The 13,108-nt window shown below is 35.2% G+C and overlaps 1 protein-coding gene across 1 annotated transcript in view; it reads left to right on the top strand.

Annotated features, from left to right (window-relative positions):
- The window catches only part of LOC102744722 (pregnancy zone protein-like), a 43,755-nt gene that overhangs the window by 11,797 nt on the left and 18,850 nt on the right, over nucleotides 1-13,108 (top strand). Inside the window, 8 exon segments of the mRNA XM_081818930.1 lie at nucleotides 1,239-1,350; nucleotides 1,691-1,805; nucleotides 1,953-2,062; nucleotides 3,322-3,483; nucleotides 4,860-5,086; nucleotides 5,337-5,401; nucleotides 12,213-12,287; nucleotides 12,290-12,355. Of these exon segments, the coding sequence (XP_081675056.1) occupies nucleotides 1,239-1,350; nucleotides 1,691-1,805; nucleotides 1,953-2,062; nucleotides 3,322-3,483; nucleotides 4,860-5,086; nucleotides 5,337-5,401; nucleotides 12,213-12,287; nucleotides 12,290-12,355 (932 nt within the window).

Raw genomic sequence — 13,108 nt, 5'->3', positions numbered from 1 at the left:
CTCAAAGTGGATGAAAGACCTCAGTGTGAGACAGGAATCCATCCAAATCCTAGAGGAGAGCATAGGCAATAACCTCTTTGACATCAGCCACAGCAACTTCTTTCAAGATACATCTCCAAAAGCTAGTGAAACAAAAGCAAAAATGAACTTTTGGGACTTCATCAAGATAAAAAGCTATATGTGTCTTTAAATATAAAGTGTGTCTCTTGTATATAGCATATAGTTGGATCTTGTATTTTTATCCATTTGTCCCCTTTGTTTTTATTGGATAATTTAATCTGTTTACATTTAAAGTAATTATTGATAGTGAAGGACTTACTAATGTTATTTTTGAAATTTTTTTCTGTCTTGTAGGGTTCCTTTCTTCTTTAATCTTTTGCAATTACAAACAACTCTTACAGTTCATTTCAACCTTGAGAATTAAAACTCATTTCCTACAAATCATCAGTAGCAGAGGGAGCATGCATGGTAAAAGAAAAAAACAAACATACTATATACTGGAAGCATCAAAGCATCTGGACCTCTGCCTCAATTCTGTCTTGGAGTCATGACCAGGGAATTATTTGTTTAATTCAACGGCATCTTGGACTGATATCTGTATCTTGAAAAGGGGTTTCAGAATAAGTTGCTCTGATTACATTTTTTATTTGAAGTGATATTTGAGACATTTACAAATAGGAAAGAAAACTAATGCCCAAAGCAAACTGATTACTAATTATTCCATTTTTATTAAGGGAAAACTAATAGAAATATAGAGTGCACACACAATTTTTTTTTATAAGCCCCATGTTGTTAGGTTTTATCAGGGCTCTTTCTCCCTCTCCATCTGTGTGTGTGTGTGTGTGTATGCATGTTATGTTGGGTTTATTATTTCCATTATTTATTTATTTATTTGTGTTCTATTAATTACCTAAGTTTTCTCATTTGGTATAAACAACAAGTTTTGATTTTACAATGACAGAATAAAAAGAATGATAAAAAAAAATAAATAGGCTAAAAGGAAGAAATTTTTTAAATCCTGAAGGAAACCTGATTGTACATTGCAGCAAAATTTCAAATGTTTTAATGAGTAGTACCTCTTGATAAAGATGATTTCCAGGCATATTTCAATTGCTATGAGCCCAAAATGATAAAGAAGTGCAAGGAACTACAGAGAGTAATTGTTTGACCTGTGATGGGTTGGTGGTGGAAAATGTAGAAACCTTTCTTCAGTTCCTGATGTATTTCTTATGTGACAGATACACCTACGGGAAACCTGTCCCAGGACTTGCAACTGTAAGCATGTGCAGAAAATTATTTCATCCCACTTATTGTCAGAAGCCAGAGTTCTGTGAGAAATTCACTCAACAGGTTAGTTTACAGTTTTCTCTCTAGAGGCTATCATTGTTGACAACCATTGAACTACCCCTGGAAAGAGGGGGTAGTTACTCACTGGAAAGAGGACATTGGAGTAAACTTATCCCAAAATATTTACCACCAAAAAGGAAAAATAATTTCTATTCCTGGTCAATAAAATTCTCATTTTGATGTCTAACCCTTAGAGAATATAAAACACATGTGAATATTAAATTCCTGAAGGTCAGTTAACATGTTTAACCCAAAGAAGTTGTGTTGGCATCGGAAGGAAAATAATAGATTTAGTGACTATTGTCTTAGTATGGCATTTATCAATTTTTTTTATTTCTCTCAGCTCAACAGCAATGGCTGCATCACCCAAGAAGTAAAATCAAATGTACTCCAGATTAAAAATATGGGTTATAAAATGCAACTTAAAGTGGAAGCCAAGATCAGAAAAGAGGGAACAGGTTTGCACTCTAAGTTAATACAGGCGGTGAAACAATAAAAATTGGTTTGTTTTCCATAACAAAATAAGGGTCATAGGAAAGTGGAAGGAAATGAATTTTGGTACTAGTAACTTCCAAGAGTACTTACTCTTCTCTACATATTTTTAGACCTAGTATTTACTGGAAATGGGACCAGTGAAATCACAAACATTGTAACCAGACTCAAGTTTGTGAAAGTGGATTCACACTTTAGACGAGGAATCCCCTTCTTTGGACAGGTAGAGTATATTGCAATTCACAAGTAATGAAGTATCCAGTTGTACCTATCTTCAGGGCACAATGATGTAGCCTATAACTAGTTAATGATATCAGTTAATTAATATGACCCAAACCATGAAGCCAAGCAAAACTACTTTCCTTTGTAAATATCACTGATAAAATGTGCAATCACATACTATAGTATTTTGAGAATCAGAGGTATTTTTTTTAGAACATACAGCTAATGAAGATGCTTAATGTGATATGAGTTAATTACTATGGCAAACCTTTCTACCACCCATTTGACAATAAATATATTTCTACCGATATCCAGCCAGCTTCAGAATTTTAAGAGAATTTCTCACAAATGATTCTCAATTTATGGCTACCAGTATCCGCCTTTATACCTGCTGTTCTATTTAGAAATAAATAAGTGGTTTTGTTTTTATTTTTTTCTTTTTCAAATTTTTATTTAAATTTTAGTTAATTAACATATAGTGTAATATTGGCTTCAGGAATAGAATTTTGTTCATATAACTCTCAGTGCTCATCACAAGTGCCCTCCGTAACCCATCACCCATCTAGCCCATCCCCCACCCACTACCCTCCATCAACCCTCAGTTTGTTCTCTATCGTTAAGACTTGTCTTATGGTTTGTTTCCCTCTCTCTCTTTTTTCTTTTTCATCCCATATGTCTAGACTGGATATGTGTAATTTTATTTCTAGACATAGGAACTATAATTGTGTACATTTTATGGCCATTATTATTAAATTATTTTCATACTTAGGCCTGTATTGCATGGAGCACTGGATGTTATACGCAAACAATGAATCATGGAACACTACATCAAAAACTAATGATGTACTGTATGGTAACTAACATAACATAATAAAATTTTTTTAAAAGGTATACCTTTTAATTTTAACTAATAATTTTACCCCTTTTATAAGTATTTATAATTATTTATCCATTCCATAATTATTTCTTTAAAATTACTTATAATTTTTCTCAAAAAGAAACACTTTTCGTGGGACAGTTTATGTGTTTTTTTTCAGGAGATGCAAAAGACCTGAGGATCCAAAAAAAAAAGGAGAAAAGGTGAAAGACATGAGGATACAAATAGGAAAAAAAATAAATTCTGTAGTAAATATAGAAGGGTTGTTTTCTGGATTTGCTTTTGCTTTTCTTTCAGTTATGGTAGCAAAGGAATTTGTTTCCATGAGTTCTGTCTTCTCTGAATATTATCCACATAACTTATCAAATTCTTTTCTTCTTTAGGTGCTTCTGGTGGATGGGAAAGATGTGCCCATCCCCAATAAACTTGTCTTTATCTCTGCAAATGAAGCAAATTATCTTTACAATGCAACTACCAATGACCAGGGTCTTGTTCAGTTTTCAATCAATACTACTAATATTTTGGCTAACAAAATTTCTGTCATGGTAAGTATGAAAGGAAAAAAAAAAAACTGAGGACAAAGAGAAACCTTAGTATAACAATCATTTATTCAGAAGTGAAGAAGCACACATATTGTATTTGAGGGAGAGAAATAAGAAGCTGTCTAACTTAGGGATAAACTTAGGAATTAAAAATTTAATTAAAAACAACAAAAATGGTAGAAGAGATACTGTCAGAATGTCTGATCAATTCATTAGCATTATCTTTAAAATTTTATGTATTATGCAAAAAAAAATCTTATAGGATTTGGTTCTGAACCATATCAGTTCTTCAATGGGTAAGTAATTCATGTAATTTGTTTAATGTTGTTTTTTTCTTTGTCCACTCAGATAATTTGAAGACTGATCAGAACCCCCACACACACTTAATATATATTGCCTAATGATGATGATCAAAAGATTTCTACAACCAAAAAGATTTTATGCTTGTAATTTCAAACAAAGAATTGGTGAAAGACAATGATTTATTGATTCCACCTTAGATAAACAGCATTTAAATTATTTCCATTTCCCAAAGTTCAAATGTTAATTCAATTTAAAACATGGAATGATGCTTAATGTTTTCTATGTAATAGATACCTGCTCTTCCCTAAGATTGAAAAGATAAGTGGAGTGTCCTTATATTTGAAACTCTATAATGATAGAGTTAACAGAGCTGTAAATTATTAGTATTATATACTTAAAAGCAATAATAAAAAAAAAAAACAGGAACTTTATCATGAGAGCAAATAGAAAGGTCCCCAAAATAAACCTAGTAAATCCAGAAAAAGAAAATAAGTATATCCATAAAATAGCTAAAGAGCAACCACTGCAGGGGAAATAAATGGAATTATCTGCTAAACAACATTGGTAAGGCTTAAAGGTCCAGAAACTACAAGGCCTTGAAAATCAAGTCATAATAATGATAAGAAGCATAGATGATAATTTGCTGGGATTATTTATAAACAATTTTGAAGCCCTTATAGTTTAAAATATTACATTAATATATATAACATAATTTTAATTAAACCAACTTACATGGGACTTCTATTATCTAAAGATTTCCTTTTCTGCTTACTATGATTATTTACCACTCTCACTGGGACATCATTGTTCCTCTGGCCTTGAGCCACAGAAGAAAAGATAAATCAGTGATGATTTAGCAGAATCAGGGCAAAGGAGATTAATGGGTAGATTATTTCCCTTTAATCACTGCAATTTGGGAAGGTGATCATTTGTTTCTTTGGTGGTCAACAGGGGTGAGGACGATGCATAGTATATGTTAGAAGGGAAGACACAAAATTTTAACTCTTCATTTTGATGGGAAACTAAAGTGAAGAATTTCAAGATGATATTGATTCTTTGTTTTTCTGTTTTACCAGGCCTACCACACACAACCTGACTTGTGTTTTAACTCTGTATGGCTACGAGAGGAACACCAGGCAGCTCAGCACATTGCAAAGCATGCTTTCTCCTTACATGGGAATTATGTTCACCTGGAACGTGTGGCTGGTACCCTGGCCTGTGGCCAAACTCAGATTATCAAGGCATACCATATACTCAATGGGAAGGCCACTGGGGAGCCAAAGGAGCTCATTTTTTATTACCTGGTAAGAATAAGGACACGAAATATATTTGGAGTTTATCAGTAGACAAAAGTGGTTCACGGACCAGGAAAAGCGTCACCAGTGCCCCACCATCTTCCTTTCTCATCCATGTTCCCCTTGATTCTTTCATTTTTATGCAGTTCATTCTCTCTAGCAGAGATTCAAGAACCCAAAGCAGGTCATGTGGGGAGTAAGAAGTTGAGAAGTGTGTTAGGCTCAGAAAGGTTGCTTTTTTGTTGATTTTTCATTTCGGATCATGACTAAGGGGAACATCGTCAGATCAGGGACACATGCTGTGCCTATACAGCTAAGAGACAGTGAGTATCCTTAAGTTTGCTCCCCCATATCCTTCCCAACACACCTAACTTCACATGTCAGTGACAGTTCACAAGTGGGATGTTATTCCCATTATCCCTTTATAATAAGGACACAAAAGATGCTCTCCTTATGAACTCTAACTTTTTTTTATTCAACACAGTCAACAGATAAATTGGATTGCCTCCTAAGGCACACTTTTTTTCACTTCAGTGTGTTTCTTCTATCTGACATTTAAATTAGAAACTTCTGCAAATCTAAGCTTCGTTCTGTTTTTTAACCCTAACAATAAATGTGAAGTGGTCGTCTTTAATCTTAGTATTGCAGAGAAGAGAGGTAAGTATCATGGAGAACAGCGAGGAAAAAGATGATGGACTGGTTTTTTTTCCTATGCCGGACTCTGCGCTAGGCTTTCTTCCCTCAGGAAAGGCTCTCTCCCTTCGACACTTAATGAGGATGCTTACTGTGTGTGCTGCAGGCATGAAACTGTGAACTCACACATGATTTTGAGCGCACTTCATGAATAAGTTGGGGGAAAGGAAACAGGATTATTTTCTATCTTAATTAAATCATGTCAGGATTTAAATCACTGGAAAAAGAACCCATGAGCATTCTTGTAATTAACTGAAATTAAGGCAAATACTTCACCAAACTCCACCTCGACCCCGAGCTAAACTTAACAATGGTTGGGATTTGCTCCATAACTGTGATTTTTTTTTAAAGATTTTATATATTTATTTGAGAGAGAGAGAAATTGACAGAATGAGTTGGAGGAGGGGCAGAGGAAGAAGCAGACTCCCTGCAGAGCAAGGAGCCCTAAGCAGAACTTGATCCCAGGACCGTGGGATCATGACCTGAGCCAAAGGCAGACGCTTAACTGAGCCACCCAGGCACCCCATGATTTTTTTTTTAATAGTTCCTTTCTCTATCAGGCTGGAAAAGTAAAACATCAATTATATTTTTGTTTTTCCATATTGAAACTATACTGGAAGAGGTTTCATTAATTTATTTTTTATTAACATATAATGTATTATTTGTTTCAGGGATACAGGTCTGTAATTCATCAGTCTTACACAATTCACAGGGCTCACCATAGCACATACCCTCCCCAATGTCTATCACCCAGCTACCCCATCCCTCCCACCCCCCTCCACTCCAGCAACCCTCAGTTTGTTTCCTGAGATTAAGAGTCTCTCATAGTTTGTCTCCCTCTCTGGCTTTGTCTTGTTTCATTTTTCCCTCCCTTCCCCTATGATCCTCTGTCTTATTTCTCAAATTCCTCATATCAGTGAGATCATATGATACTTGTCTTTCTCTGATTGACTTATTTCACTTAGCATAATACTCCCTAGTTCCATCCACGTATTGCAAATGGCAATATTTCAATTTTTGATGGCTGCATAATATTCCATTGTATATATATACCACATCTTCTTTATCCATTCATCTGTTGATGGACATCTGGGCTCTTTCCATAGTTTGGCTATTGTGGACATTGCTGCTATAAACATTGGGGTGCATGTGCCCCTTCAGATCACTACATTTGTATCTTTGGGGTAAATACCCAGTAGTGCAATTGCTGGGTCAAAGGGTAGCTCTATTTTCAACTTTTTGAGGAACCTCCATACTGATTTATTCATTTGAGAGAGAGAGAGAGCACGAGTAGGGGGGAGAGGCAGAGGGAGAAGCAGACTCCCCGCTGAGCTGGAAGCCAGAAGTGGGGCTTGATCCCAGGACCTGGAGATCATGACCTGAGCTGAAGGCAGACGCTTACCTGCCTGCACCAGCTTGCATTCCCACCAACAGTGTAGGAGGGTTCCCCTTTCTGGAGGAGGTTTAATTTGAAAGAAGGTACTAATTAGTACTCTCAACAATTAACTATTGTGGGGGCTCCTGGGTGACTCATTTGGTTAAGCATCTGCCTTCAGCTCAGGTCATGATCTCCAGGTCCTGGGATCGAGCCCCACTTCTGGCTTCCAGTTCAACAGAGAATCTGCTTCTCCCTCTGCCTCTCCCCCCTGCTTGTGCTCTCTCTTTCTCTCTCTCAAATGAATACACAGAATCTTTATAAAAAATTAACAATTGTTTGAATTAAATGTTAAAGAGTGCTGCCAACTTCGAATATCATTTATCCCAATATTTATATAGGGATAGTTTGATATAGAGAATGGACCCACGTGTGCATTATTTCCCTTCAATGCATCATATAGCCTGTTTTTCTATTTTCTTACAATAATGGAACATATAACACCTTTATAGAAATGGATGAGTGTCTTAAAACATTATATGTTTATCTGATTTTTCTTTCCTGATATTTTAATTTGTGCATCATTCGGAAAAGGATTTCTACATAATAATGTAAGGAAGAGTTTATTCATTATTTACTTCATGAAGACATCACAAAAAAGGTAATGCAAGTAACTCAACCAATAATTGAAAAGAATTTCTTTATATACTCAATGAATTCACAAGTATTTATAATAAAACTATTTTAACCACACATTGTAGTTATGTTATTAATTACCAGTTTGTTCTTCATAAAGATGTATGGAAAATCCTTAACTCTATTAGTTAAAAGAACCAACTCTGTTCACAATTTGTCTAAATTCAACCTTTTTCATAGCTTGCTCATCTTGTTCTTTTCTTATACTATCCTGCAGTTTTAACCTCATGGTGCAAATTACTAATTTCAGAAGTATTTCTGAGTCTGTTTTAAATTTAAAACTACTGTTTTAAATTCAGAATTCAGATTTTAAATGACAAAGCCTTCATTACTATTTCATTACTAAAAGGTTACTTTCCTTCCAATATTCTCTGGGAAAAAAAATCTGCCATGACTTCTCTATTTTTATGATGCTTCAATCTATTCTGAACTACTATTGCTCACGCCCAGACATGGCAATACAAGGATTTAAACTACCCTCCTATTAGAGAGAAGCTTGTTTCCTTTCAGGGGCCTAAGTTGAACTTGATCCCTCCAATGGGACAAAAATATGAATGCCCTGACACTGCCTTAGTCATTCCCAAGGGTGGGGGAGGAAGGAGAGTTGTTTTTAAATGAGCATAGTTTCAGATTTGCAACATGAGAAAGTTCTGGAGATCTGTTTCACAACAACGTGAATATACTTAACACTACTGAACTATATACTTTAAAATGGTTAAGATGGTGAATTTTATGTGTTTTTTCACCACAATAAAAAAGACATATATTTGAAAAAAAAAGTGTACTCTATGATTATATCTTATAAATTATAGTTCTGAATTTAAATTGAGGATCACCTCTGGCCTGCAGTCTAAGTGAAATGGTTTTCATTCATCATATAGATATATGAGATATATACTCATTATATATATGACATATATAAGAAGTTCCTTATTCTATAATTTTTTTTTAATTTTATTATGTTATGCTAGTCACCATATAATACATCATTAGTTTTTGATGTGGTGATCCACGATCCATTGTTTTCATTGTTTCACAGACACATTTTAAGATGTGGAAACTAAGAGAATGTTTGAGAGATTTGTGCAAGATTACCAGAAGTAAATGACATAGCTGAGCTTATGAAACTGCCCACAAGCTTTGATCTCTTCCCTGACATAACTTCTTTTTCTCTAGAGAATCAAATCTAAATCTCAGTTACTCATGCTTCACAATGATATTAATGAAAGCTACGTGTTTTAAGATTCACCACTTACGTGATGCTCTTATTTAAAAAAGAATTAAAAATGGGGCACCTGGGGGCTCAGTCAGTTAAGCGTCTGCCTTCGGCTCAGATCATGATCCCAGGTCCTGGGACTGAGCCCGGATCTGGCTCCTTGCTCAGCAGGGAGCCTGCTTCTCCCTCTCCCTTTGGCCTACCCCCTGTTTGGGCTCTCTTTTGCTCTCTCTCTCTCAAATAGATAAAGAAAATCTTTTAAAAATAAATAAAAAAGAAAAAAGAATAAGTTCCCAAAGTATTAGATAATATGGATCATACCTAAAAAAATCATTTTTGGTCAATTGACTAAGTTAGCTTTTTATAAAATTGATATTTACAAGCATAAGTCATGTATCTCCCAGCAGATCTAACTATTTTTATTTCTAGAGTTCTTGTGGTCTATGAAATTGAAAGTGATTCACAAATTATTTTCAACTTAAAAAAAAAAATTACCTACAACATCTCTGTCAGCTTTGATGAATCACAGACTAACTAAAATTTTAAGTCTCTTCTTTTTTTTTTCTAGAATTGTATTAATTCATAGTGGTAATATTTGGTGTATCATGTTGATCTTTATTTTCTTCATCATAACTTGCCTATTTGGGAGTTATTATTAATTATCAATATTGGAGGATAAATCAGTAATATTGAAGTTCCTTCTGGTTTTGTTCTAGTATCTACTTCTCAAAATTCATTTATATGTATTATATTTTTTTAAAGATTTGTTTATTCATCTTGATAGAAAGAGAGAGAGAGAGAGAACATGCTCACACACAACTGGGAGGGGCAGAGGGAGAAGGAGAGAGAGAATCTCAAGCAGACTCCCTGCTAAGCATTGAGCCCAACACGGGGCTCTATCTCACAATCCTGAGATCATGACCCGAGCCAAAACCAAGAGAAGGATGTTTAACCAACCGCACCACCCAGGAGCCCGATATGTATTAAATTTTAAAACTGTAAGATAAATATATCAAGAATCACTATCCTCTTTCCAATCATCAAAATTAACATTCTTCAGAATGGAGGGTATAATCAAAATTTTTCTCAAACTTGTCTTTTATGACAGGTCAAAATATCTCCTCTTGGCATAATAATTATTACATAAAAGATATATTTCTCTGACTAGAGTTCTCTATTTGAATTAGAAGATGGCATGAGGAAGTTAACCTGAAAAGTAGGGAATTTTCTCCTGGGTGCTTTCTTTGGATTATTTATTTAAGAGAGGGAGAAGGGGGAGGAGCAGAGGGAGAGAATTTCAAGTAGACTTAGCACTGAGCACAGAGCCCCACACAGGGCTTGATCTCAGGACCCTGAAATCATGACCTGAGATGAAATCAAGAGTCGGACACTTAATCAACTGAGCCACCCAGGCACCCGGAGGAATGACTTATTTTTTTCTTATACTCTGTATTTATGGTAGTCTATTCTAAGCTGTTTTTCAGCTTGTGTTGAAGGAATTCAGTCTACTTTTCAATATTTTTATGTCTATCCTATTTGTGTCATTATATAAATTTAATAGTTGCTTCAGCTGCATTACACAGCTTTGAATATTATAGAGGTAAGAAAGGATTATGAACATAACGAGATTTGGGTTCTTAAAATTTTAAAAATCTTTAAATCACTTGCTTTGACAATAACCTGAAAAATAGTCATTCACCCAATATAGAGGATGCATGCTCATTTATGTGACCATTTGGTTCTCCTACTCAAGAACAAAGTAAATAGATAAAGTTTGAAGGATGTTTGTGGTTAGTTATCTACTGTTGTATAACAATCTTCCCCAAACTTAGTGGTTTAAAACAATAAACAATTATTATCATATGCACTTTCTGTGGATTAGGAATCCTGAAGTGACTTATCTGGGTGGTACTGGCTTGTGATGTCTCATGTCAGTCCACATGTCAACGTGTTAGCTAGGGCTTCAGTCATCTGAAGACTTGACTGAGGTTGGAAGTCTACTTCTGAGATGTGTTACTCATATAGTTATTGTCAGGAGGCCTTAATTCCTCACCACACTGACTCTTCCATAGGGCTGCCTGGGTGTCCCCACAACATGTCAGGTGATTTCCTCCAGAGCAAGTGATCTGAGAGAGAAGCTAAAGCTGCAGTACATTTTATGACCTGGGCTTGGACTTTATACACTATCACTTCCACAAAATCTTATTAGTTATAGATGTCAACCCTAGTCATTATAGGAGAAACTACACAAGAGCATGAATACCAGGAAGTAGAGATTATTGGGGGCAATTTTGGAGGTTGTCTTCACAGTCTGTCCTCTAACTCCCAATGATTTATGACCCTCCCACAGGTAAAATACACTCACTTTCCTTCCAAACTCCTAAATGTCTCATTCCCCAATAGCAACAGCTCAAAGGTTGAACTTCATCATTTAAATTAGGTCCAGGGGCAGATGATGTTTCTTGGGTGTAGTTCCTCAAGTACAATTCCTCTAGATATGAAGACCTTGAACTAAAGTGTACTTAAGTTATTTACCTCCACACATCCAGCGTACAATGGTGGAACTAGCATACTAACACTCCTGTTCAAAAGGGGAAACAAAGTCACATGGGAGTTATTGGTCCATGGCAATTCTGAGATCCAGCCAAAGGTTCAAAGTCCTTTGATTAGGACTTGTCTTACTCCAGCTTAGGAAATAAATATCCAGGCCTCTTGGCTCCACTCTATGGATTCTTGGTTCTTTCATTTAAGTCATCCTTGTTCAAAAAAAAGTGACCTGTGTTTGCAATCGTGTAGACATTGTTCTATTGAATATAGATGATATATATTCATTTATGTACCTATGTGGTTCTTCTATACAAGAACAAAGCCAGGGCGCCTGAGTGGCTTAGTCGGTTAAATGTCTGCCTTCAGCTCAGGTCATGATCCCAGGGCCCTGGGATGGAGCCCTGCATCGGGCTCCCTGCTCAGCGGAGGCCTGCTTCTCCCTCTGTCTGCCACTCTGCCTATCTGTGCTATCTCTCTATCTCTCTATCAAGAAAGAAAGAAAGAAGCCATAACGTTTATGGCTTTGGGTATCTCCATGAAACTAATATAACATTAAGGCTATTGAGATTACTTAGGGACATTACTAAGGAAAATATATTTCATATAGTCTATTCAAGTTACAAACCTATTGAGTCACCATTTTTACAGGGTATGGGATTAAAGGTGCTCACCAACTCTAAATCTGAAAACCACAGTCATGTTCAATGATCCACCCACCGGTAGGAAGAGAAGGGCAACCATTGATGGCAGGTAAAATAACAAGTTATTTTCAATTTTCTATTACATCCAACAATATTACTTTGCAAAAAAAAAAGGTAAAATGAGATAGATAGTGTAACCATTTTATACATAGAGAAACCAAGATTCAGATAAGATGTTTCTTGCTGAGATCATTTAGTTGGTAAATGGCATAGCCAGAACTGACCAGAGTGTTTTAAATTTGAGTTGGATACTTTAAGTTACAAAGGAAGAAGTTCAAGTTTAAACTATGAAAATTTGGGGGAGAAGGAAATTTTCTGGAATTTAATAAGGATAGAATTGTAGGCATATGATATAACTCAAAAAAAACTTATAAAAATGTATAGATATAAATAGCTGAAAATTGAAATAAATAGATATAATGAATAATAAATGGGTAGATATAACTGAATCAAGTATATGATACAATGGAAGAGCTACAAAAACTAGAATGTTTTGTGAAAGTTCTTGAAAGTAATTTAAATAACATAAAACCCATTCCCATGTCTGTTTGGGAAGCCATCATACAACCTCAAAGGGTTTGATGACATAGAACAATATACATGGAGAATAAAACTTTAATAATGTCCCTAGCATGAGAGAGAGAGAATGGTTCATCTAAAAAAGGGATTAAAATCATGTTAGACAATGATAGAAATGATTAGGGCCTGAAACTGCAAAAATCAAGAAGTCATAAAAATTGGAGTTATTATTTATGCATGTGTTCCATGAATATTCACTGAACACTTACTTACCTATTTTCTG

Source organism: Leptonychotes weddellii, chromosome 5 (assembly GCF_054177405.1).
Source record: "Leptonychotes weddellii isolate Sample4059 chromosome 5, ASM5417740v2, whole genome shotgun sequence".
NCBI classification, from domain to species: domain Eukaryota; kingdom Metazoa; phylum Chordata; class Mammalia; order Carnivora; family Phocidae; genus Leptonychotes; species Leptonychotes weddellii.
This window is presented reverse-complemented; position numbering and strand designations above follow the sequence as displayed.